At 40.7% G+C, this 27,721-nt stretch overlaps 1 protein-coding gene across 5 annotated transcripts in view; it reads left to right on the top strand.

Annotated features, from left to right (window-relative positions):
* CTNNA2 (catenin alpha 2) overlaps window positions 1-27,721 on the top strand; it is a 1,108,364-nt gene that overhangs the window by 965,958 nt on the left and 114,685 nt on the right. For all 5 annotated transcript variants that reach the window (XM_045446647.1, XM_045446648.1, XM_045446649.1 and 2 more), the window contains exons 10-11: window positions 25,993-26,085; window positions 26,927-27,083. In XM_045446647.1, the coding sequence (XP_045302603.1) occupies window positions 25,993-26,085; window positions 26,927-27,083 (250 nt within the window). The remainder of the gene's footprint in view (window positions 1-25,992; window positions 26,086-26,926; window positions 27,084-27,721) is intronic.

A 27,721-nucleotide genomic window follows, 5' to 3' on the forward strand; every position in this document is an offset into this window, starting at 1 on the left:
TGCTGCTCAGGATGGTAAAGGGAGATGGATGGGAACATTTGTTTCTGACCTTCAGCTAAAGAATTCTGTTAGTTAGGCACTATAAATTTGTTTTCTGCGAATGGGAGAGCATAAATGTGCTCTATCAGGATGGAAAAAGCATTTGCACCCAAAACGTGAAACACGCAAAATAAATCGATCAAATTAATTTCTAGCTGTCAGCCCTGGAGGCTCATTTCCCATCAGCCACATCAGGAGGCAAAGGAGCAGTTAACTTGTAATGATTGGGAAAGGTGGGGACCACCGATGCATCTGCTCATCAGTGATGGCAAAGGATGCTTTCTTTCACATTCCTGAATTTGCTTTGTCTGTGATCAAAGTCCTCCACTGCTGCCAGGTGAGTGGGTAAGATGTCCTGAGGCCCACCTGCTTTCTGGCCTGCCACCTCAGTCTTTGGAATTGTCTGTAGGAGTTATTCCTTTGAGTTAAAGAATGACAGGATCACTCACACACCTATTCATTCTCTAACTGCTCAGTCACCAGGTAAAGAAAAGACTCCTAGGGGATGGGTAAAGCCAGTTAAGTTTTGTTGAGAAAATTTCTAAAGCTGAGGGTGGCATTGGGGAATAATGCCACAAAAGGGTGCTCAGGTTAAACCTTGGGCCATATAACCCCAAATCATTCATAACACTGAAAGTTTTATGTGTTGCATCAACACTGAGTCACTTTCTGGACAATATTTGGTTTACTCTTGTTGCCTAAAATTGATTCTGGATAGCTACTTTACTGATTCGGGTAACTGAACTATTTTATGATTAGTGTGTAGTGCAAAATTTGGCCATCTGTATGGATCACAGTGACCAGATATTTGCCAGAATTCACTTACATAAAGTAGATTATTTGTAGGGATTACAGGTAAAATACCTTCAGGTGACGGATAGTCAATGAGTGAATTGGTTCTAAAGCAAGGTATTAGAGAATGGTTGAGACAGTGGAGCTAAAGGTGATACATTTCACTTAAAGCTATTGGTATTTAAAGCAAATTTCTCACCTGTGGTTTGATAGTGTAAGACCCCACTGGATAATTGTAGTGACTCTTGAAGAATGTCTTGTATATTTAGTTTAATGATGAGATATTATTTAGTTAAAAGTAGAGTGAGTTGGTGATCTCTTGGTAAATATGGAATGTCATGATGGAATAATTGGATCAATCTGGACTTATGATTTTGTAACATCACTTGCCCAATCTGTCAAGTTTTCCCCCTCTTGCTACACCCACAGAAGCACAGATTTTGGTTATGACACAAGGAAGTCTCCAACTGTCCAAGAACATCCCATGCCCTTCTTGTCTTTCTGGATAGAGGATAATAACCCTGCCCTAACACACACACACAAACACACACACACACACACACACACACACACACACACACACACACACACTGAATATTGAGCATATATATATTTTTAATATTTTGTTTGTAAGTAATCTCCACACTCAATGTGGGGCTTGAACTCATAACCCCAAGATCAAGAGTTGCATGTGCAACCAACTGATCCAGTCAGGCACCCTAAATATTGGTTATATTGAAATATACGGAAGCTATTCCCAATTGAGTATCTGCCTAAACCTGGGATTCAGTTGGTTCTCTTTCCTGCTTGTAATTACTCCTCAGCCTTTAGAAGGTCTATAGGGCCAAGCCTTTTGTTTCTATTGTTGGTAATACTAATAACAGTAGTCATTATCTGGAGTGGAATATTTTGATCAATCATAAAAACACAGTGGATTTTTTTAATTGGATTCTTAAATATCCCTGCCTTTACTATCAATGTGAGTAAATGCCATTTAATTTCAGGAGAATTTTGGTTTCTGAAATTGAATCTGTAAGCATCTTTTTGTTGATTAAAAAACTCAAAGCTTATTGCAACCATATTTTTTCCTGTTTGGCCTTAATTCCCAAGACACTAAATATGAATTTGGTATCCAGTATAGGTGATAGACTTAATTTTGAACTTATTCACCCTGGTTATTGTTTATTCCTGGCACTGGATAATTGAGAGAGTAAGATAATTTACTTGCTAGTATACATAGGAATTAGTTTTTTCTCTTGAACCCATAAGCATCATTTGTTGTCACATAGAAGAGAGAAGGGAACTCAAAATTAGTAGGTTCTAATGGGGCAGGGGAAAATATGAAAGAAATACCCAAAGGTTGATTTGAGGAGGGATTATACAAAATAGCAGTGTGTATGTGTGCACTTTATAAGATTTATAAAATAGGAGAGCACCTGAGATGGAAAAGAATGTGTGGCTGAGAAGGCTAAGGAAAAGAAAACAAATTAACATTGGCAAGTCCTAGAGATAACTTTTTGAACACTACCATGCATCATGCTTTGTGCTGATGAAACAGTGAAAGAAAAAAGAATAAATCCATTGCCAAATACATACTGAAAGAGTAGCAAGATCATTAGATTAGTAGTTGGGGTGCCTGCTTTTGAGTCCTGGCTTGGTCACTAACTAATAAAGCAACTTTGAGAAAATCACACTCTCTGTAGGACTCTATTTCTTCATCTTAACACAAGAGGAAGGGATTAGATGCTCTCTAAATCTCCTTCTAGCTTTAACATTATGAGTCATTTAAAAAGTGCTTCCATATTGCACAAGTATTGGGAACAGCATTGTCACTCCCCAGCATGTGGCCTGACCACAGCTCTGAGCTATAGATAATAATAGGTTGGAACTGATCTCTTGACCTGGTCTGTTCTGACCTCCTCTGGATTCTGTGTCCCAGAAATTTTTATACGTATTCAAAGGGTGACATGTCTGTTTGGTAATGTTTCCTTTAAATTGTAGGAAACAACTACATGCTGGTATATTTCCTGTCCTGCTGAAATAGCACAGTAGTCCCATAGCACAGTAGTCTCAGAATAGCTCTTATGGATTTATCGAAATAACTGAGTCTCAAAAGGCCCAGCTGCTCATCAGACTGGAGACATAAAAGGACAGGTGACACCCAGGAGACCATCCTATGGAATAACACATAGTGTACCACTCTGGAATACTGGCCATGTCTTCCACTGGCCACATTCTGTCTAGGGTGGAGTCTCATTATTGATCCATTATTGCTTAGAAGCCCTTTCCCTTTCACCCCACATAGGAGGACCATCTCCTGTGTTTCCCTGATTCCCTCATTCCTCCTCTACCAGCAATGCTAATGAGATAGAAATTCCAACTGTCACTTTCCAAATTGAGGTGTAAAACCAAGAGGTGTGTTTTTCTGAGTAGCTGGCTGAAAGCTAGTTAGCAAACTCTCAATACCCTCACCCACTCTGGAGGTATAAAGGGATGCACACATAGGGCTGTTGGTATGCTGTGCCAGTCCCTAACTTCAGTAAAGAGAAATGGGCCCTTACAAAGGCACTGGAAAGCTCGATAAATCCTGCATATGCCAGTGGCAAACACAGGTGATTGAGGTCTCATCAAGTTGGGAGACTCTAAAGAGTGGGAATCAGTCTGCAGCAGCTTCCACAGCAGCGAAGCAATAAAATGTTAGTTGCACTGGAACTGGCCTACACTCCCAGAGTTTGTCCATGAAAAGGATTGGTATTTCCTGTGGGTTTGAGATTTGGTGTGGAGTGATCCAAGGTCCTATTCAAGACGGCCACTTGGAGAGGAAATAAAACTCAGAGAGAAAACAGCAAGTATTCTAGATTCCTGGAGACTGAAGCTGGGGTAAAGGGCCAGTGTGGAGAAGCTGCATTAGCTACCTCAGCAAACGAAGCCACAATGATAGAGCCATTGTGAACACCTGCCAAACCCAGACAGAACTTGTGTTGGGGCAGCATCACTGTGTGGTGAGCAAAGGCATTCTAGCTTCCCCTTTCTCTTCTCTCATCACCTGCCCCACCCTGGAGCCCTTGAAAATTCTTAACAAGTTGGGGGAGCAGGAGCTGAAGCTTCCAAGTGAGGGACCAAAAGAGAAACTAAAAAGTGCCTCCTGATACTTATTATGGTACCATCAGGGGAAGGAAAAGAACTTTAAATAAAGTTTAAGCTTTAACTTTTACACAGAATTGTATTCGGTAGGCAGACTAATGCCCCCACCCTACAAAGATGACTCCGTCTAATCCCTGGCACCTGTGAACATGTTACCTTACATGGCAAAGGGCAATTGAGGTTGTTGATGGAAAAAAGGTTGTTAATTAGTTGACTCTAAAATAAGGAAATTATCCTGGAAATTCCAGGTGGGCCCAATGTAATCACAAGCATCCTTTGCAGTGAAAGAGGGAGGCAGGAAAGTCAGAGTGAGAGTGATGGTGACTTGACCGGATGGTGCTGGTTCTGAAGATGGAAAGGAACCATGAACCAGTCGGAAGCACACAGCCTCTAGAGGATAGAGAAGGTAAGGAAGTGGATTCTCCCTTGGAACCTCTGGAGAAGAACACAGCTTTGCTGACTGCTTGATTGGAGCCCAGTGAGACCCACTGCGGACTTCTGACCTTCAGAAATATAAGATGATAAATTTGTGCTGTTTTAAGCCACTAATTTTGTGGTAATTTGTTACAGCAGCTATAGGAAAGTAATACACTGAATAACTGAATTGTAACTGTATTACTTCAGAATGGCTAGAAAAGTCATGAAGAGGGAAAAAATAGCCCTAGGCAATAAATTAAATGAAGAGAGAAAAAAGCAAAAAGTAAAGTTGCTTTAAAAATATATGCCCCAAGACTTGATTGTTTGCCATAACAATTACGTTACTAAATTGTGCTATCTGTTGATCTTTCTGGAAGTTCCCTACAAGGCAGACCTGGAACCTGGGTCCTGTGTTGCTGTCACGTGAGTCGGTCATGCATTCTCTGGGTCTGAATGGAGATAACGTCTGAAGTCCAAATCCAGAGATATTTTGAGGGGCTTCCCTCAGTTGCAGAAATAGTTCCAGTCAGGATGATGGGTTGTTAATATGAGCCTGCTTTGCAAGTGTCCTTGAAACACCTTGCTAAACAGGCAGGTCTCAACAAAGGCTGTATTCTCTTGTGGCAAGAGGATTGAGCTGTGAGTGGATGTAGTGAGGGATGAAGCTGGAGATCCAGTTTGGGGTCAGCTTGGAGAGCTTCAGATACTAGAGGGTATAGGTTGCGTTTTTATCTCAGGAATCAGAGTGAGAGTTGGTCAAGATTTGAACTAGGGCAGTGGCAAAGGGATTAGGAAGGAAGCCTACTTCAGACAGTTTGCAGTTAGAGGTGACAGCATTGGTATTGAAACTGAATAAGACTCTAGTGTTCTATCCCGTGTAATTAAGAGACTGGACATGTCGTTACTGAAACTGAGCAGGAGAAAATGTGAGGGGAGCATAATTTTTGGTGGAATCATACGTTTGAGATGAGTGTGGGCTACCTTTTTGGAGCAATCTGACCAACTCAGAAAATTCCATCAAGAGTGTAAGGAGGAATTCAGAGATTGGGATGATGATTTGGGTATTTTTAATTCAAAATGAAAATAGTCATGAAATGATGATGAAAGATCATGGGAGTGAATGAGATCGTCTAAGAATGTTGAGAATCATCTAGATACCATGCCTGTGCAGTAGCAGGAAGAGCTTTTTAATGGGAAAAAAAAAACATTTATAGCAATCTTGAACATCTCAAGCAGGCTGAATGGGAGAGCAGAATTGAGAGAAATTGGTGAGTAGAAATGAAAGCTGAGGTGTAAACGTGACAAAGGCTGAGTAAATATTAGGTTGGTCCCAGTGAGTGGAAAGAGGCAACTTTTAACAGAATCAAAAAGATGTATAAATCTGAGCTGTAAATGGAGAGGAGAGACTCTGTGAATGACTGGAGCGTGGGAAAGGGAAGCAAAAGGAGGAAAATGTCAGTGATTTGGTGATAATGGCAGGCCTGTGTGAAGAGAAAGTTATAAGGTAGAAGATGGAGCAAGGAAGATAGGCTATGTCAATTCCTATTGCTGAAATTAAACTTAAATGACAGTATTTATGCCACAGCAGGGCTTTTTCTATTGCAGCTGTGAGAGTGTGAAGGGGCTAGCTAGGCTCCAAGGTGAGTTCCCCTCCCCTGTCAGGAGGAGCCAGTGGTGCAGGGACCTGCAGCCAGAAGCTTGCATGCGGGAGAATTTGGTATCTGTTGTATTCTCAACATATTTCACACTGAGATTAATGTGTGTGGGGGGGGGGGTGGGTGCAGTCCCTGCCTTTGAGAAGCAGATGATCTAATTGGGAAGGCAAGCTCTCCATGGAGAATAGCTTGAAAATAATCAAGTCTGAGACAATATTTTAAAAATCATATGGTAAGATTTCAGAGTCTCAGGAAGCTCACCGTCGCCTGTGTGGTATTGGTCAGGGAAGACTTTGTGGATTTTATGGGCTTGAACTTGACCTCTGGCTAGGTAGAGAGAGAGGGAGGTAAGCAAAAGCATAGAATAGGGCCTTTTGATTTTGGCCCTCACGAGTTGCCAATCCCTTCCTATGTTGTCTCAGCTAAAAGTAGCTGCAGGTGGGGACTGCCAGCCTTCAGGAGGAGGGGGAACCACAGGAGAACTGCTGTGGAGAAGGAGTGCAGCACAGTGGGACAAGCACAGGTTTACGAGACAGACCATGGATTAGCCCCTGGTTCTGAATCTGACCAACTGGATGATAATGGGAGATGTACTTGAACTTTGAGTTGCAATGTCCTCATCTGTCCTCATCTGTAAAATCGGGGTCAGAAGAGGTACGTTTTGAAAATTGTGTCTTGTGCATTGGCCTCCAAGCACCTTGTTCTCCCATATCTTGCATCCATAGGTGCATGTTTCTTTCCATAAGAATCTGACTCTATAGGCCTGACCCTGCTCTGTCCCCTTCTCTTCCACTTTATCATCCAAACATTTGCCCAAGTGTTTTTCCCAAAACATCTGTCCAGTCATCACTTACCTGCTTAAAGCTCTCACCATTGCCAACATGGAAAGTGAAAGTTCTACTATCTCTAGCGCTGACTTCTATCCCTGTTTGTATTACCTGCTGTCCTTTCCTATACACTCAGTTTTAATGGCCTGCTTCCAACTTCCAAATACCCTAGGCACTTTGGACCCGGCTCACATTATTTTTTTCTCCCTGGAATGCCCTTGCTGTGCTCCCATTCTCTAGTTTTGACCTTACCTTCCCCTCCACCTTAAGATCTGCCATATGCCCGACTTTGGACTTGTATCATTAATGCAATCCCTGGAAAACCCTGCCCCTACAAGCCCTCTCCCCTCCTCCACTCCAGCTGGCATGACTTCTACTGCAGCACATTTTATATTTCACTGTATTTTCTCCTTTCTCCCCTGGCTCATCTGATGACATTGGAGGTTCTGTGAAGGCAGAGATGATGTTGCTTCCTTTTGCTGGACTTCATAGAGCCTACCATAGTGATTCATTATGTTGAGTGAGTGAATGAATGGAGCCAGAGACAAGCAGTGTTCTCTCATTAACACCCTTTCTGGTGGTCCCTGGTTGGCCTGGGACAGAATTACACAGCTGGATTTTCTTTGAGCGCAAATTTTATCATCTTCTTTCTTTTTACTTAGAGAGTCATGAGACAGGGAGCTAGACAAAGATATGCTTTCAGGCTGAATTTTGCTTTGGAACCCCCACTTGGGAACCCTCTCCTGCCTGTCTTGGCAAGATGAGCTCAGTGCGCTCACAGAAGTGTCCTTGCCTGAGAGCTGGAAACCAGCAAGGCAGGTCCTCAAAGGCTTTGTTTGGGGACTGGATTGGTCAATGCCTTTTCCAATCTGAATGAACTGCATTCATGCTACCCCCTCATGTTTGTGAGGTAAGGGGGAAAATAATAACCTGGTCAAGTTAGGGCAATCTGAATCTGACAGCCCTTGTGTCTGGGTAAACCTCAGAAGCAAGACTGGCCTCAGAAAAGAAAGAAAGGAAAAAAAAAAAAAAAAAAAAAAAAGACTTGTAGCAACCGGGCCTGACTTTGCAGTCTCTCTTCTCCAATCTGCTGTCTACTGTCAATATCCAATTGCCTCCTTTGTGCTTTGTGTTCTCTTTCCTATTGTAGCCTGTTCCTTGGAAAGCATATTTCCTACTAAACGTTTTACTCTAGGGGGGCATTTATCTCCCTTACCATGTCAGCTCTTCATAAATTCCTCTTAAGAAACTGACTTTAAGTTAAAGATGGGAGGCTACCTCGTTAGCTCTTCATTCTCTATGAAGACAATGGCTGCCTTACCCACTCGCAGGGTTACAGGAGGTGCAATGGTGCTGTATATAGTATTAATATTTTGTGTGTGTATATATTATATACACACACGGGGACTGGAAACAGACTCTAGGTTCAAATCCTGGCTCTGCACTTACTAGGTTGTGTGATCCAGGCAAGCTACTTACCCTATCTTACCTTGTGGTTTGTCATCTGTAAAGTGAAATAAATTACAGCCTGATTTTGAGGTTTGTGGTGAGTAATAAGTAAGCATCCTGTAGGGGTTTGGAGAATAAGCTTTGGAGTTAGTCTGGAGTTCAAACTTGACCTTTCTGCTTATTGTTGTATGACCTTGAGAAGCTGCTGAACCACTTTGCCTGTATTTGCTCATCTATAATATGGGAATGATAATAACAGTACCTACCTCTCAGTGTTTTATATAAAGACAAAATACACATGAAGCTTCCTACAAAAGTGGACAATTAATGCATATTCCAACTCCTGTTATTTCAGTTGTTGTGAGCATTGAGTGAGAAAGTAATTCTGAAAGAGTCTTAAGCACCATACAAGTATCCAGGAATCCCTTGAATGTCAACTCCCCTAAGAATCCTGGAGATAAAGAACTACATGGACTTTTAGCCTCATCTTGTCACTTGTATAACATTAGGGGGGCAGGGAGCGGATAATAAAAGGTGGTCATTGTGTGTGCGCACATCTGCATTTCAGTGGAAAAACGAGCAATGACCCAGTTGGCTTCACCACCCTGAAGGCCCAGGAAAGTGCTTTGAGTGTTACATCACAGGTTTTCACTCCCACCCAGAATATTCATGAATAATGATAGCAGTTAGGCCTCTCTAATTAAAAGTGTTAAAAAAAAAAAAAAAAAACAACTCTCAAATGGCTTACTTCTATAGATAAAAAAGTGATGATTTGGATATATATATATATAATACATATATATTACATTCTATTATATATATGTTTGTTTGTTTGTTTGTTTTCCCAAGAAAGCAGAACAGGTACAATGTTGGGGAAATTTCTGTCGGCTAGAGATTGGAAGATTGGGCAAGGTTGGGCCCCGCTCTTATTTCTGATTTAGCAGGTCTGGGGGTGGGGGACTTTGAAAATGTACATTTCTAATGAATTCTCAGGTGATGCTGATACTAGCCATAGATTATATCACTTTTATCTGAAATTTGCCTTATCTTAGGTACTACCTGAGGAATCTTTCAGAGGCAGGAATTGTTAGGCCCTTTGCAGACTTCGAGAATCAAAATCTCCTCTGGTGAGATGCTTAGTCCACATCTAAGAACAAGTATATCAGAATCTGTGAGAGTAGGTCCCAGGTATCAAATTTTTTGTTAATGCTTCTTGGGAGTTTTCAATGTGCATCCAAAGTTAAAAATGGCAGAAATCGAGAGACCTGAATCCTGGCCTGTTTTATAGCAACTTAACTGCATGACCAAGGGAAAGTTTTCTAAGACCTTTAGAATAAATATTCTTTTTGGTAAAATTGATGGAGATGACGCACATGAGAAAGGGAATTAAGAGTTTGTTTGGATAAATCAGTAATTTTCAACCTTAGTTTTACAACTTGAATCATCTAGGGGATTAAAAAATAAAAATCTTTTTTGTAAGCCCCACTCTAAAATCTCTGTGATACAGCCTGCACGTTGGAATTTTTTTAAATTCTAGATGATTCTAATATGCATCTAAGACTAGAACCATTGGATTAGAAGATCTCTAAAATTCTTTCTGAGTCATGCATTGTTATTCCTATATGAGTTGGTCATTTTCTTCCTATAGCCAGTGTCAAATCACTTGCTAAAAAGAACAGAGACTCAATTTTTGTGCCAAACATCTTCTATCAAGTCGCTTTTCCCATCATGCTTTAGTATTTACTGCCTTGTAGTAGCTCCCTTAATCATAAAACAGGAGTTAACCTTTTGTGGAACACTATTTGACACCTTGGTAACCATTATCCTTATGATGAAAGTTAGGCATCCTATCTATCTTATAGAGGAGGACATGCCAACTTAACTCACTTGCCCACCTGGAAGAACTACCGAGTTTCACATCTGATTTTGGTTGCATTATGCCAATACTTTTTGAACTGCAATGTGCCTGGGTGTGGGCTGTGATTCAGTAGGTCTAGGACAGACTCAAAATTCTGGTTTTCTAACTACACCCCCCACCCCCTGCCAGGGGATGGCTCTTCTACTTGCCTGTGGACAACGCTTTGAGTAGCAAAGCTCTTTCTTCCCCATATTCTATCACTCTCAAACAGTGAGTCAGACTCCATGCCAAAGAATGGCATTTTTTGGCATTCTTATGGATCTTAAATGTCCTGGTACATACAAGGTGTACCCTCCACATGCAACATATTTATCCAAAAGAATGCTTTTTTCTTCAAAGTGGACACTTTGGGAGTTTTGCCCATATTCTAGAGATATTGCCTCCAACATGATTTTTGCACTGATTCTTTGTGAATTTTCTTTAAAATCTTGGACATACTCTTTGCAACATTCTTAAACTTAGCAGCTTTTAGTCTCTGAGGATATACTGGATCTTTAGAGGAGCTATATCTGGTGAAGTGATGAATGATGTAATAGGGTTTAGGTAAATAAATATAAAGGGATGAGGAATAAAAAGATCCTTGCCTTTGAAGAACATTTTCCCAAGCTCTTTTCTGGTATAAGCATAGACAGCTTCATTGAACAGAGGCAAGGACATCTAGTACTGAAGCACTTGGAACAACTCATTTCCTGGTCTGTAAGCAGACAGACACCAGAAAAGTCTTCATATTTATAACTGTACCATACTCAAGGGGTTAGCAGACTTTTATTCAAAGTGCTAAATACTTTAGGCTTTAGGGGTCACATTGGGTCTTACATTATTTTTCTGTGTGTGTTTTATTGAAGTACAATTGGCATACAATGTTATCTTAGTTTCAGGTGTACAACATAGTGATTCAACAATTTTGCACATTACTCAGTGCTCACCATGATAAGTATAGTCACCATCTGTCACCATGCAATGTTATTACAATATTACTGACACTCTTTCTTATTCTGTACTTTTCAACTGCATGACTTATTTATTTTATAACTGAAAGTTTCCACTTCTTAATTTCCTTCATCTGTTTTATCCCCCACCCTATTTCCCCTCTGGAAACCACCAGTTCTCTGTATTTAAGTGTCTGTTCATTTGTTTTGTTTTTTAGATTCTACACCATACATGTGAAATCATACAGTAATTCTCTTTCTCTGGCTGACTTATTTCACTTAGCATAATACCCTCTAGGTCTGCCCATGTCATAAGTAGCAAGATATTCTTTTTTATGACTGAGTAATATTTCATTGTGTATGGGTGTGTGTGTGTATCACATCTTTATCCATTCATCTATGGATGCACCTTTAGGTTGCTTCCATATCTGGCTATTATAAATAATGTTGCAATGAACACAGAGTGCATACATAGTTTTGAATTAGTATTTTCATTTCTCTTTGGGTAAATACCCAGTAGTGGAATTACTGGATCCTGTGGTATTTCTATTTTTAGTTTTATGAGGAACCTCCTGACTGTTTTCCAAAGTGGCTGCACCAATTTACATTCCCACCAACAGTGCATGAGGGTTCCCTTTTTTCTACATCCCCATCAAAACTTATTTCTTGTCTTCTTGATACCAGCCATTCTGACTGGTGTAAGGTGGTGTCTCATTGTTTTATTTGCATTTCCCTGATGATTAGTGATGTTGAATGTCTTTTAATGTGTCTGTTGGCCATCTTTATGTCTTCTTTAGAAAAATGTCCAAGTTCTCTGCCTATTTTTAATCTAATTATTTGTTTGGTGTTGAGGTGTGTGTATTTAACTACCCTTTTTAAATCTAAAAACCATTCTTAGCTCGAAGATCATATGGAAACAAACCACTGGTTATATTTGGCTTATGGGCATAGTTTGTTACTGCTATTTCATCAGTAAATAATGCCAACTAAAAAACAGACATCTCTGTCTACATAATATTCTGTCATGAAATCATGGGTATGAAGCCATTTAAAAGTGAGAAATTTACTCAGGCTTCAGAGAATGTTAAAATAATAATTGTAATTATAGCTTTCTTAGGTAAGAGCATTTATGTTGATGAAAACCCTCAAACATCTATACAGCTCTCTTTCTCTCCCTTCCTCTATGTGCACACACAATATTATTGGTGTTCCCACAACAAGTGTCCTCGCTATACCTGGATCCCATGGGAAAAAATGCAAAGCTCATTCCAGGCAAATGGCCACAGTTAAACAGCTAGCCTGGAGAGCACAAAGCTAAACAGAAACAAGATGTATAGAATTTCCTCATTCCTTGCCTCTCTCTGGGACTATTAGTCAGAATACCATCTTTAGCTTTATTTCACACAGCAAATTGAAAGGTCAGGCTGACTGGCCATTCACTCGGACGACTGATTCAGCTAGGAGGGAAAAAAAGTGACCCACTGAGGATGACAGCAAAATGGTTCTTTGTAGGAAGTTGCCAAGCCGAGGCACATTTGAAGGGCATTGTGGGGCTCGGCCTGTTCCTATGAGCATTGGTTATGAACATAATTATGGCTGGGAGTTGACATGAGCTTTTGCAGGCACAGCTATTCCTTCCATCTAGACCTGGCCATGGTCTCTTGAGGGACTGCTGATGAAACCAGGATATATCTGGGGTCCAAACCTGGTGATGGTTCTGAAGTATGATGACCACATCTGTTGCCCAACAAGGTGGAAGTGGCTACTTGAAGGTCACCTAAGAAGAACAGAAGTTCCATGTGGCAGAGCCTATTCTGACACAGCTCCCAGGTGATCTGGAGTAACTCCGCTGCTTACTCTCTGGCACAGCTCTGCTCTGATCTTTGAGCAGCATGGATGTGTGTCAGATTTCAGAGATGAGCAAGGTACTGGTACATTTGCACGCATCAGTAGGGGCTTGTGGCCCATTGAAGGAAGGCGCTGTGGAGCACTCAACAAGGGAGCTTTCTAGCTTGGAAGAGATTTGTAAAAGCATCGGTTATCAATGAAATCAGAAGACTGTGGCTGGCTGTGTGTGTGTCTTGCAGAGAAGAGCTATAAAGCCTATTGGTAAGGATGAAAGTGAGAGGGTGTCCCCTGGTAAAAAGATGTTAGTTAGCTAGGTAAAAGCACTCACGAGTATTAAGCAAAGGAGAACTTGTAGCAGGAACAAGAGTATGAAAGAAGGTAAAGAGAGCAGAACTGGGATGAGAATGAACACATGTGTCAGGGTATTGGAGAGTCTGAGGGCTGCTACATGTAGTTGGCTTTGTTGACATTGTCTCATGAGCCTGCAATGCAGCAGACACTGACAGCTCTGTCCCTTCCCTGGTACCTGAGGGACCTGGACTACCATCTGGTCTGGGCATGGCAATGGGTGAGCTTGTCCCTAGGGGAAAACCCTGGAAAAGGGGAGCTGTATTCTGTACTCACACAAGCTTGGAGACAGACCAAGGGGAGAACTGAAACTTGATAAGAGAATGGGGAGAAAAATTAAATAAGAGGTGTGAAATGAAGAAAGGAAAAGCTGGCAATCAAGTACAGATGAGATGGAGCAAGCAGGTTTGAGGGACCAAGCCTGGAAAGGTTCCAGGAGGCAATGAAAAGAAAGAATGTATGTATAGGTGCCTGAGGGCTGGAAATATATGGCTGTTAAGAGTTGGAGCTTCTTTGAAGGTCGTTTCTTCAGTTTCTTCCCTTGTGTGGCTCAGTACTGGAGTCCAGTTATCTCCCATACCCCATTGCTCTAGTCTACTTTGAGCCCTCTAAGGCTGTAATAAGACAGGTTGCCAGGAATCTTCCTCAGAACAATGCCCATTGCAGTGACCAGGCACAGGCTTTTGCCAAAGAGATATTGGGGGTCCAGTACCTTCTGTTAGCTATACTCTAGGTCTTTGTGTTGAGTTCACTGTGCAGACTGCTGAAGCCCAAGGGGTGGGTAGAGTGGGGGGGGTAAGGAAAGGCAAAGTGGATATCCAAGACGGATGCAAATTGACCATCTTGGCTAATTCAAAGAAACCCAAAGAATGGAGAGTGATCCTCCTGTTTCAGGAAAGGGTGGTTGAGGAGGCTATGCTGTGAGATAAGCCACATGGAATTATTGACTCTTACTTGCTTCTCTTGACTCTGTTCACCAGCAAACCACTTGTGTAAATGCTTGGGGGCAGTGGACAACATCCTTGAGGTCCTTCCAGGTGTCCCACTACTGTCCCACTCTCAGCTCTCCTGTCTCCCCCCATCCCTTTTTTTTCTTTCTTTTGTCTCAAAACTTACTGTTAAGTAGACCTGGGAGGGGCACATGGTTTTGTAGGCTAAGAATGTGAGCCCCTCCCTGATCTACTTGATTTTCTTAATTGCACTTGTGTCATAAATATCATGCCTTTGCCATTTCCTGCTATGCAGATGCTTTGGCATATTTGGCAGGTCTAACAAAATTAGCTGGTTGATTCAGCCCAAGTTTTCATCTAAATCAGGAGTTTGCAATCTTCTTTTGTAAAGGTCTGGATAGGAAATATACATGGCTTGTGTGTATGTGGACTCTGTTGTAACTACTCAACTCTGCCCTTATAGTAAAAAAGCAGTCATGGAGCATATATAAGTGAATGGGTAGGATGTGCTCCAATACTACTTGATTTACCAAAAGAGGTGATCAGAGAAAGGAAAGACAGAAGAAATTTTAGATAAATATTACAGAGCTTAAAGAAAGGTCATCGTCCTTACATATTTCTCCAACAGCTTGCACAGGGGCCCTGAAGTTTCTACAATGGACATTTTTCCTTAAATTCTTAAGGACCTGAACATCTTAATTGGGTTAAGGTGTTATAGTAGGAGGAATATATTAGAGAATATTATATTTTCTCTAGGAGGAGAAAATAATTACCTGAATGGATAGTTACTTTGATTAATCAATAGCATCCTTTTCCTGGGTAAACTGTGATAAGAGGGAATAGGCCTCATTTGAGGTGGGTACAGGTAGGGCAGAAGGTAGGAAAACATCCAGGATAGGGAAGCTGCCTTGGAACTACATTTAAATGAGAGGGGCATCCCTCCTTTTTTTTTTTTTTTTAAACATTTATTTATTTTTTGAGAGAGTGAGACAGAGCACAAGTGGAAAAGGGGCAGAGAGAGAAGGAGACACAGAATCTGAAGCAGGCTCCAGGCTCTGAGCAAGAGTTCAGCACAGAGCCTGACGTGGGGCTCAAACGCACGAACCGTGACATCATGACCTGAGCTGAAGTCAGACACTTAACCGACTGAGCCACCCAGGCACCCCTTGGAACTACATTTATATCTGCTGTGTGAAAGATCTTGTACAGGGAGCTGTAGGGACCATAAAGATGAATAAAACACAACCATTCTAAAGAAGGTTAAATTTTAATTGAAGATGCATGATATCTGTATGTCTGCATATTTAATTCTGCATGTATGTAATTATCTATCCATCTGCACGTATCACAAGTAATGAATAAAACAATAGTATGTGGTAAGTCATCACTAGTGGTGCAGGCAGTAATCCTGAAGACAATTAGAAGAGTGATCTATTCGCTGGTGTGAATGGGAAGTCTTCAGAGACATGTGGACCATGAATTAAGCTTTGGCTAATTACTAACAATTTAACTGATGGAGGCATCTTCACCACTGCCCCCTATCCCCCCACCCCTCAAAAAAAAAAAAAAACCCTGAAGCATAAAGTAGAAGTAGGGACTTCTCTCTTTTCAAGTTGGAATTTTGTGCAAAGGGGGCTGAAGTCCATCATTCAGTATTGGCTTGGATAGATTCCCTCTGCACTGTGGTTATGGCCTTGATTCCACACTTCACTTGTCATCTTAAAATGTATGACCAAGCTATACAGAGTAGATGCACTCGTTTATTCATCTAGATCTTTTGAAAAATTCGTGGGCTTCTGCTAAAAGTCTCCACTGCCAGAGATAGATCCTGGTGCTCTGGGCCCCCTGAGGGAGTCATCTTACATATATGAAGGTCAACATGTTCTATTCACTTGGAAATCAGTTAAGATTACATTTATTACATGGGACTCTGAAAAACCAAATAACAGTGAAAATAATAATTCATTTCCTCAGTGAAAGGATGGAGAAACAGAATCCCAGGAGGCCTTCAGTAATTAAAATGACATTATATTCACTGCATGATTTTAGATAACATATTCTAAATCTCTCCTATCCTCTTCACATAGCCACACATTATTGATGAACAGGCATCAAGAAGGCATTAGGTTATATTTTATTGCATTATTTTAAGCCACTGAGGTTTTTATATATGAAAGGTATAGATTTATGCTGATGATTCAGCTATGAAGCAAGCACATCAATTTGTTCATGAATGTGAACTGGTGATTACCTCCATTAAAGTCAACAGGGCAGACTGATCACTTTAATTTGGGCAGAGGCATGCAAACAGCATTTTCAAGTGGTATATGTACCTAAGAACACAGACAAAAGTGCTGTTCTGTATCCCCAAGGAGCCCTAGGAATGCAGATTTGTGTTCTAATAGATTAGAAGCCTAGGCCAGGATACGAAGTGTGGTGGGGTTGGGAAGAAATCGCTGCCTAGCATCATGTGGCAGGATTTTGTACAAGTTTCATTTACTATTAACTGCTCAATGCTGATTTGATAAGCTGCAAAAAGGATGGCACAGAGAACATACACTTGTTCCCGGTATCAGATCCTAGAACTTGGGGCCCTTCTAGATATCACCAGGTTATGACAAGTTGAATAGTCCTCTGCTTTATACATATGGAGGGAACCTGGGGGATTTGGTAAATGAAAAAATTGGAATTGAGTATCTGTGATCCCAGCTATGTGCTAGGTGTAGTGAAGTCTTCTGTCCTACAAGAATTCACAGTCTCACTGAGAAAACATGATGTGGCTTTTTTTTTTTTAATGTTTATTTATTTTTGAGAGAGAGAGAGAGTGCAAGTAGGGAGCGGCAGAGAGAGACGGAGACAAAGGATCTGAAGTGGGCTCTGTGCTGAAAGCAGAGAGCCCAATGCGGGGCTTGAATTCACAAGCTGAGATCATGACCAGAGCGGAAGCCAGTAAAGTGACTTTTACCAGAGCGCAAGTTGGACACTTAACCAACTGAGCCACCCAGGTGGCCAGTAAAGTGACTTTTTAAGCAATGCTGATTTATACTGGTAGAATATAACTGATTTGTAGAATGAAGGTTGGAAAGGTGTTCAGATGATGTGGTTATGGCTGAGAAGGCAAGAAGAAACAGTGTCAGAGTGTGGGATTTGATGCTAGTGACATTGGAGAATTAGCAATTCATTTGTTGTTAGGGGGCTTTCGGCAAGCATTATGGCCACATGTAAGCAAGTGCTCGAACAGTTTGCTTGACCCAGAAAGTCCACTTCTGACGGGAGCAAAAACTGGATGCGTAAAGACGTATGTATGCTACTTTGTTTTTGGTAAAAGCAAACACTGGAAACTCCTTTAAATAAATTCCCTTTTTAAAGGGAATTGACTTACCAAATAATGAAGCAAAAACATTCAAGAATCTTACTAATTATTAAAAAAATAATTACAGGTATATAGAGAATCTGGAAAATATTTGTGATATAAGCAGTGAGCAAGACGCAAGTGGAGATCGCAACTTTAATAAAATTATGCGTAATGAAAGGATAAATTATATGAATGATCATATGTAAAGTAGACATCCCTTTATTTTCTATCACTGCCTCTGTTACTTCCTATGTAGTAATATTAACAATAAGAACTTAATTTTTTTAAATTTTTATTTGAGATACAGAGCACACAGGGGAGAGTGGCAGAGGAAGAGAGAGAGAGAGAGAGACAGAGCGGGAGAGGGGGAGAATCCTAAGCAGGCTCCACATTCAGTGTGAAGCCCAACTTGGGGCTCAATCCCACAACGTTGGGATCATGACCTGAGCCAAAATCAAGAGTTGGATGCTCAACCAAGTTGACTTAAGTACTCTAGTCATGTTTCATTTCAACCTTATTGCCACTTTTTTAATTTTATAGTTCTATTTTATAGTTGAGAAAATCGAGGCTTACAGAGGTAAAGTACCCTGCTCAGCAAGGAAGGACAAGAGTCAAGATACAAACCCCAAGCTGCCCAACTGCATAGCCCAAGATCCTGACCGTTGTATGATATTAAAAATTAAAATGTATAGAATAATCAAGAGTTCCAGATGCTTTAGAGAGGTCATTAAAGACAGGAGCATAAAAGTACTTCTTACTTCCTTCTGCTCCCCCCCCCCCCACAGTGTTGTCTTGCTGTCCCCCAGCTGCCACCCTCTCCTGTGCCATTCTTCCCTGATCACATTATCCCTGTTGGCTGTGCCCTCTAACCTTCAGAACTTAAGTTACTAGCAGTGAAGTTGATAAACTCATCTCAGCCCGAAGCAGCTGCATTTTAAAAGGATTCTATGACATCTCAGCATGAAACAAACATGTTCTGGGACATCCAGACCTTTCAAGCTCTTCTCAAATCAAATTGTGAAGGTGGCCATGAAATATGCTCAGATGTCCATGTCTGTGGAAGTCCATCATCCTCTTAAGGTCAAATCCCTCGTCTTAATATCAGCTCCTTCTGTCTTTCCTCTCACATTTCAGGCAAGGGTATCATCTTGTCTCTTCCTGAATTATAAAACCCCATCTGTAACATAAGAGGCATATTCTGTAGAAACCTACAAATTCTATACAAGCTAGGCACATATATTTTAATGCCGTTTGTGTGCTGATCTTATCAGTGCAGATAACTGAGTGAATCTTCAGACCGAGACCATAGCACCCTTCACTACCCTGAGTGTTCTAGAGAACAACAGCTGGTGTGGAATTTGTGGCATCATCTCTTTATGGTTTTATATGGATAGGTGACTGTGGTGACTAGACATGCCATAAATTCCCTTTTAGTAGTAAATAAGTTCATTTTGTGCTCAAATTTACAATGATGAAGCAATATTAACATGAGGAACAAGCACTTTATAAACCTACAAATTGCTATTCTACTTTATTTCAATAGTATGCTCTTCTTAAAACACCACAATGATACCTGAAGCTGTAAAAATTAATGAAATGATAAAGTGTTTTGGGGGTTGAATGCACTGAATATGTGCTGGTGTTTGGAGTTGAACACAATTACGAATATTAAAAAATGTAATTTGATTTCCAGGACTAGAAAAGAAGAAAATGTTCTCGTCTTTCTGATGCACCTCGTATCACTTTGGAGTTAAATGCCTAAATACTTTATTAGCAGAGGTTTTTAATGTTTAATTAAAGCTCAGCCTTCCAGGCATTTTGGCTTTACTTTTAAATGTTCAGACAAGTCTATGGCATTTTTGAGATGGAGCTACTTTGGGTAGTGATGTCTACACAAAACCAAATTTCACAGCCATGATGGGCTGTTTGTTTGGAGATTTGAACTGTGTGGGTTTTTGTTTTTTGTTTTGTTGTTTGGTAATGGAAAACATTGTGCATTTTAAATGATCACAGTATATTTTTGTGAGGGCTCTAAGCATTTATGATTTTGTCAGTTTTAACTCTGCCATCATCGTCTCTGGAATATCTGCTTCTGGCCAACTGTGTTTATTATTAAAAGGTTAGGGAGTGGATGCCAATGGTACAAATGCAGTTCAAGGAGCAAGTTACTCTCTTTTTAAAAAATTTTTAGTGGTGCCTGAGTGGCTCGGTCAGTTAAACGTCCAACTCTTGGTTTCAGCTGAGGTCGTGATCTCATGGTTTTTGAGTTCAGGCCCTGCATGGGTCTCCGTGCTGCCAGTGCAGAGCCTGCTTGGAATTCTCTCTCTCCTTCTCTTTGCCCCTCCCCCATTTTCTCTCTTTCTCAAAATATATAAATAAACTTAATTTTTTTTAATTTTTTAATTTATTTTTTGAGAGAGCAAGCAGGGGAGGGGCACCAAGAGAGGGAGACAGAATCCCAAGCAGGCTTCATGCTGTCAGCGCAGAGCCCGATGAAGGACTTGAACTTAAGAACCATGAGATCATGACCTGAGGTGAAGTCAAGAGCTGGGTGCTCCGAAAGCTTCAATGCAATCCCAATCAAAATTGCACCAGCATTCTTCTCAAAACTAGAACAAGCAATCCTAAAATTCACATGGAACCACAAAAGGCCCTGAATAGCCAAAGTAATTTTGAAGAAGACCAAAGCAGGAGGCATCACAATCCCAGACTTTAGCCTCTAATACAAAGCTGTAATCATCAAGACAGCATGGTATTGGCACAAAAACAGACACATAGACCAGTGGAATAGAATAGAAACCCCAGAACTAGACCCACAAACGTATGGCCAACTCATCTTTGACAAAGCAGGAAAGAATATCCAATGGAAAAAAGAAAGTCTCTTTAACAAATGGTGCTGGGACAACTGGACAGCAACATGCAGAAGATTGAAACTAGACCACTTTCTCACACCATTCACAAAAATAAACTCAAAATGGATAAAGCACCTGAATGTGAGACAGGAAACCATCAAAACCCTAGAGGAGAAAGCAGGAAAAGACCTCTCTCACCTCAGCAGTAGCAATCTCTTACTCGACACATCCCCAAAGGGAAGGGAATTAAAAGCAAAAATGAACTACTGGGACCTTATGAAGATAAAAAGCTTCTGCACAGCAAAGGAAACAACCAACAAAACTAAAAGGCAACCAACGGAATGGGAAAAGATATTTGCAAATGTCATATCAGACAAAGGGCTAGTATCCAAAATCTAAAGAGCTCACCAAACTCCACACCCAAAAAACAAATAACCCAGTGAAGAAATGGGCAGAAAACATGAATAGACACTTCTCTAAAGAAGACATCCGGATGGCCAACAGGCAGATGAAAAGATGCTCAACGTCTCTCCTCATCAGGGAAATACAAATCAAAACCACACTCAGATATCACCTCATGCCAGTCAGAGTGGCCAAAATGAACAAATCAGGAGACTATAGATGCTGGCGAGGATGTGGAGAAACGGGAACCCTCTTGCACTGTTGGTGGGAATGCAAACTGGTGCAGCCACACTGGAAAACAGTGTGGAGGTCCCTCCAAAAATTAAAAATAGACCTACCCTATGACCCAGCAGTAGCACTGCTAGGAATTTACCCAAGGGATACAGGAGTACTGATGCATAGGGGCACTTGTACCCCAATGTTTATAGCAGCACTCTCAACAATAGCCAAATTATGGAAAGAGCCTAAATGTTCATCAACTGATGAATGGATAAAGAAATTGTGGTTTATATACACGATGGAGTACTATGTGGCAATGAGAAAGAATGAAATATGGCCCTTTGTAGCAACATGGATGGAACTGGAGAGTGTGATGCTAAGTGAAATAAGCCATACAGAGAAAGACAGATACCATATGGTTTCACTCTTATGTGGACCTGAGAAACTTAACAGAAATCCATGGGAAGGGGAAGGAAAAAGAAAAAGAGGTTAGAGTGGAAGAGAGCCAAAGCATAAGAGATTCTTAAAAACTGAGAACAAACTGAGGGTTGATGGGGGGTGGGAGGGAGGGGAGGGTGGGTGATGGGTATTGAGGAGGGCACCTTTTGGGATGAGCACTGGGTGTTGTATGGAAACCAATTTGACAATAAACTTCATATATTGAAAAAAAAAAAAAAAGAGTTGGGTACTTAACGGACTGAGCCACCTAGGCACTCCCAAGAAGCAAGTTACTTTCTTAAGGGAATCTGTATCACTTCCCCTTGCTGACTTCTTGTCTTTCTAATCTTGCTGGTGATATCATTGTTTGTTTCACCTGTTTACACAGTGTGCCTCCAGAAGAGCAAAATATCATAATCTTTGAGAATCCTGAAAATTATACTAATTAGGCGATCAGAAGAGAAGTGTTGCAAGATGGATATCCTACCTCTCCATGATGTGCTGACTGATTCCCTCCCAGGACTACTGATTGTTCTTTTCTCTGAACTCCTAAGGCCCTTGTAGTTAGCAGCACACAATTTAGTGATGGCTGCTAAGCTTCCTCCTTTTCCTCAAGATAACTGGTTTTTGAGACACTAAGTCAGAGATAGAAGATTTGGCTCAGTCTTTTCAGCTTTGGCTTCCCCAAATTCACTGTTCTCAGAAGGTATAGAGGAGGGTTTCCTTTCCAAAGAGATTGTTGGGAATTTAGCATGGTTAGCTAAACCAAGGAGCAATGCCATTTTTACTCATGATCTGGTTCCTTTCAGAAATCCCAAAGCAATCTAAATAGCCCAACACCTAACCATAAATGATATGCTTTATTGTTTTCTAAGATTCCATGATGGCAGATGACTCCTGACTCCTCAGCTAATTTGTCAACAATTCGAGAGTGGAAAAATCAGAAGCCACAGCCAGCCAGTAAATGTTACCTGCTTGGTTGACTCAAGCAGGTTTCAAGGTTTTATTAAATTTAAACATATTGCTCAACATCTTTTGGGTTGCAGCCTGGTAACAGTAATCAGTTAATCTATTGTCTATTTTTTTTTCATATGAAATTTATTTTCAAATTGGTTTCCATACAACACCCAGTGCTCATCCCAACAGGTGCCCACCTCAATGCCCATCAGCCACTTTCCCCTCCTTCCCACCCCCCATCAACCCTCAGTTTATTCTCAGTTTTTAAGAGTCTCATTTTTTGGCTCCCTCCCTCTCTAACCTTTTTTTTTCTTCCCCTCCCCCATGGTCTTCCGTTAAGCTTCTCAGGATCCACATAAGAGTGAAAACATATGGTATCTGTCTTCCTCTGTATGACTTATTTCACTTAGCATAACTACTGTCTATTCTTTAACTCATATTAATCTTTTTCAAATGTCTGAAAATTCTACTTTACCATTCCCTTCCTGCCCCACCTCCCTTAGAAAGGTTATCATGATAAATTGGTTAAAAAAAACAAGGTGTGGGGGGTGGATCTTGTGATTTGAAAAATAGGACATTTTATCTTACGGGTTTCTAGTATAGCATCAGACCTGTAGTTAAAGAACAGGTAAAATAAGTAATCAAGTACTTACTATGTGTATACAGTGGTCTTGGACTATTGCTAGGATATGAGGAGGCATTTTAAGATACAATAATGATTGGGAGCTGCCTCAAAGATGGAAACTCAGTGTTTGGTGCCAGAGTTGTAGAAATCACGGTATATTACAACCATGTTCAGAGTCACCATCATGCCAATGGGTCCAGTGAGAAGCAGAAAGGCAAGCCTAAGGAAAACAGGAATTTGGATGGAATCCATGGCCAATTTAAGATATGTAAACCTGCCTGCCTTTGGAAATTGTGAAATCCTGACCATCATGTTGGAAATAGTTTCAGAATGTTTCAGAGTATAATACAAGGTAAATAAAATTCTGATTTTAAGTGGACTTAAACAGCAGGAGCTCATTGCAGAGTGGAGGCTGCCAGACTTCAGGATTTATGGATCAGTAAATTAAGGAGAATAATTAAAGGACTTTCGGGGTTGTTGGCTCTTCGTTTTTTCTAGGTGTTACTAGCCCTGTTCCCCCTAATTAGATTCAACCAGGCAATGAGGTTCCCATATTAGATCTAAGTCATAATAGAGTTTATTTAAATAAAGGATGAAGACCCATTTCAAAAGATACACAAGGAAGAGTCTGTTATCACCATGTAGAAGTTATTGGTTGGCATCTCCTTCACTCAGGAGCCTAGTTTTTCTCAGCCCTAAGGCTCCCTTGTTGTCATTCTACAGAGCCACAAGCCAAACTCTTCAGCTTATGTCCACTGCTGTGCAAGAGTGTGATTGCAAGTCTCACACACCAGGAAAGGATGATAGAGAGGAAACAAAACCATCTGAAATCCTCATTTCATAAAATGGAAGGCTTCAACAATAGAATTAGGAAGAAATCACTTGAAGATTAAAAAATTGTAAATTAAATGTATACATCTTTCTGGAAAATTTACACCACCCCGATTTTTTTTTTCATGCCACCATGAACAAGGAGCTCTGCATTCTGGACTCAAACAGTGGACCAAAAAATAGGAATCATTGTTTATCACCATAGTGTTGGTAAATATCTACTAGTAGGTGGTATGAACTTTGTCTAGTCAGATTAAAGGGGTAACTCAACTATATCTTTGAGAGTGTCTTTAGGATGTATTTCAAATATATGCAATAAAAAACTATTAAAACTGCTCTTTAATTCAAAACACATGTATTGAGCACCAATTCTATGTCACATACATCATGTGGTGTTTGGAATATAAAATACACTGGAATACAAATACAACAAAGATAAATAAAAATATGGAGTGGAAACAATATAACAAAAAAATGGAGAACCTGTAATTCTTGCTTTGCCTCCAAGAAGCCTCATACCTCTGGGCATTTAGTATCCTATAAATGGATGCAGGAAGGTATATTGTCTTTCAAACAGACGTACTTGGAAAACTGAGTAAAATGGTGAAAATTATCTGAAGAATCCAAGATAAACTATAAAATATAAGAAACTGATAATTAATGTTTGGAAATTCCATCTGTGGTTTCTCATAGTACATATTCTCGCTACAATAGATGTAAAGTGTTCTTCCTTAAAAGCTTCAAAATGGGATTCTCAATGATAATGATTTACTGAAGTAATCTTTGTAAGCATTCCTAGTATCACCATCTACCTATATCCTTTTGCTGATAAGGAAACGGCCCTCCAAATGTGAAGTGACTCTGTAACTAGTTAGTGGTTAAGCCTCCTGACCTCCAGTTCCATGCTCTTCACACTGTCTGACTAAGCTTTCTTTTGCATTTGGAACTCTGCACGTGTGTTGCATTTTAATCTCCCAGGGCATGAAGTCATGGTAGAGAGGCAGCCTGATTTTGGAGAGCAGAGGTGGCAGGATACAAAAGGGCAGGTGGCCACAAGGCTCAGGGGATTCTCAGTCTGCTAATCACTTGTTCTACTTGCCCTCCTGCTCCTAGCCCTGGTGGCCATTCTCTTCTCCTTTGCCCTTTCTAATCTCCATCCTCTTGTCCTCTTGGCATCAGTCTGATGGGACTGATCAGTGTTCTGATGGTAGCTTTGTGTGCTGTTGACCTTGGCCAATCAATCTGACCTTGTATTACCACCTCTCACTCCTTGAAGAGGAGGAATAATACAAATTGAAACGCTTGACCAGGGAGCTTAAATTCAGTGCAGCTGTTTTGGCTGGTATAATGTTTTTAAAAAAATAAAACTGAATGCCTTTTTACTAAACTCACATATTCTAATTTGTTGTACACTGTATCGTTGCCTACTGGATTATATCAGCCTTTCCTATCTGTTTCTCAGACCTGCCTGCCCCCTGAAAGTCCTTGAGTGGGCTACTGGTAGACTAGCAGTTTCCTGACAGACTCTGACAGGTAGATATGGGTTCCTTGGGGTAGAACACCTTCATTTTCAACTTCTTGTGAATCTCATTTAAATCCTAAGTGCACTGCAGTGTCTCTCTCACTGGTCAGAGTTTAGCACTTATGTGGCCAAAATCATGGCCACACTTCATGATGAGTATTAGGGGGCTCAAGTGAGAGTATAAGTCACAAGAGCAGTCCACAGAGGAAAACGGATCAAAGCAACCCAGTTAGAATACATTATTGTGTGTGCTTGAGAATCTTGAAGCAATAATTTGCTATTAGCACCTTACTTTTCTGGACTAAATTCTAATGTAGCATAATAACTATTAATGTTTGGTAAATCACTGAAAGGCATCCTTATTTGTCGCAGGATTCCCCTGGAAGAGATGACTCCAGAGAAGGAGTAAGGTCAGGCAACAGTACACTTCCCCTTTGCCCCAACATGATTTTCACTCAAATCCTTTTCAATCCAGGTTGCCAACTTGGCCTGTTCCATTTCCAACAATGAGGAAGGGGTGAAATTAGTCCGGATGGCAGCCACCCAGATTGACAGCCTGTGTCCCCAGGTAAGCCTCATCTACTTTGTTTCAAAAGCCTATTGGTGACCTGATACTCAGGGACTTCTCTACTCAGGCCCTCATGTCCCTCCCTGCCTTGTCTTGCCATCATTCCTGAGCTGTTTCAAGGTGTACCTTTCTCAAAAAGAATTTCTAACTGTTCCAGTATTCAGAATAACTCTGGTAATTATTGTCTTTTCCACTCATACTGACTTTGTTCTGTTTATTTTGGGCTGATTTTTAAATGTTCCATTACTATTTTCCTTGTCTCAACTAAATTACAACTTTGCACATGTAGAACAGGAGTTAGCTTTCTACCACATCTGAATTAAGTAAATAGGGCTTGTCCAGTAAACACTTTTTGAAACCTGAGGCTAATTACTATATCTTAAAACAAAGAAGAGGGGAGCCTGAGCGGCTCAGTCAGTTAAGCGTCTGACTTCAGCTCAGGTCATCTCACGGTTCATGGGTTCAAGCCTCATATCAGGCTCTGTGCTGACAGTTCAGAGCCTGGAGCCTGCTTCAGATTCTGTGTCTCCCTCTCTCTCTGCCTCTCCCCTACTCACACTCTATCTCTCTCTGTCTCTGAAAAATAAATAAGAGCTAAAGACAAAACAAAAAACATAAAATCTGTCCATTTAAAAAAGAAGAAACACAACGTAAACAAAAACTAATGGTAGCTGATAACAGACTTCATGTTTCATGTTTCTGATTGTCTTCTGAACACTGAGAACCCACTTAGAACCCCTGAGAAACTACAGGGTCCAGGGTTTCAATGTGATCTCTGACCTTCTTGTTTCTTTCCTAAATAGTGTAGTCAGCATCTTTCTGGATTGTTTCTAACAAATAGGTCATCAATGCTGCTCTCACACTGGCTGCCCGACCACAGAGCAAAGTTGCTCAGGACAACATGGACGTCTTCAAAGACCAGTGGGAGAAGCAGGTCCGAGTGTTGACAGAGGCCGTGGATGACATCACCTCAGTGGATGACTTCCTTTCTGTCTCAGGTAATCACAAATAGGCCCTTTCAAGGCAACTGGAGAACAGAATTAGGAATATCTTGCAAATGTCACGGGCCTCGGTTTCAAGTGCTTTTCTTGGCCCTGTAAGCTTTCAGTCATCTCTGCAAATGTGACTGTAACACCCTCTTGGAAATTTTTCTTTTGTGTGCACATTATTTCAAAACAATGGGTCAAAGCATGGGGGGCGGGTGTGGAAATACAACTTTCTGATAAAGAGATAAGCAACCTGGAGAGATTATTTAAGGAGACATGGGTTTCTTTTTAGCTTCTAGAGTTTTTAAAGCAGATTGGCTTTGGATACATCCAAATCACCCATCTTAAAAAAGGGTATGAGATGTGAGATTGGTTAGTTCTCATGGTTTATATTTTAAAATAATAATAATAATAATAAAAAAGTCAGCTAGCCCAATTTGGCTGTGTTTAAGGGGGTCATTTTTTCCAATATGTGAAGTTACCCAGGTTTGTGATACCTTTCTCTAAACATATTTGCCCACAAACATTTGGCACAGTTCACCAAGAAGAGTCTCTGTGGGATGAGTTGGGGAGGGGGTTGCTGCAAACATCAGCCTCCTTTGTGAGGCATTAAAGGTAATCAAGTGAACCTTGATAATTCAAACTGACCA

Source organism: Leopardus geoffroyi, chromosome A3 (genome assembly GCF_018350155.1).
Source record: "Leopardus geoffroyi isolate Oge1 chromosome A3, O.geoffroyi_Oge1_pat1.0, whole genome shotgun sequence".
Taxonomy (NCBI): Eukaryota; Metazoa; Chordata; class Mammalia; order Carnivora; family Felidae; genus Leopardus; species Leopardus geoffroyi.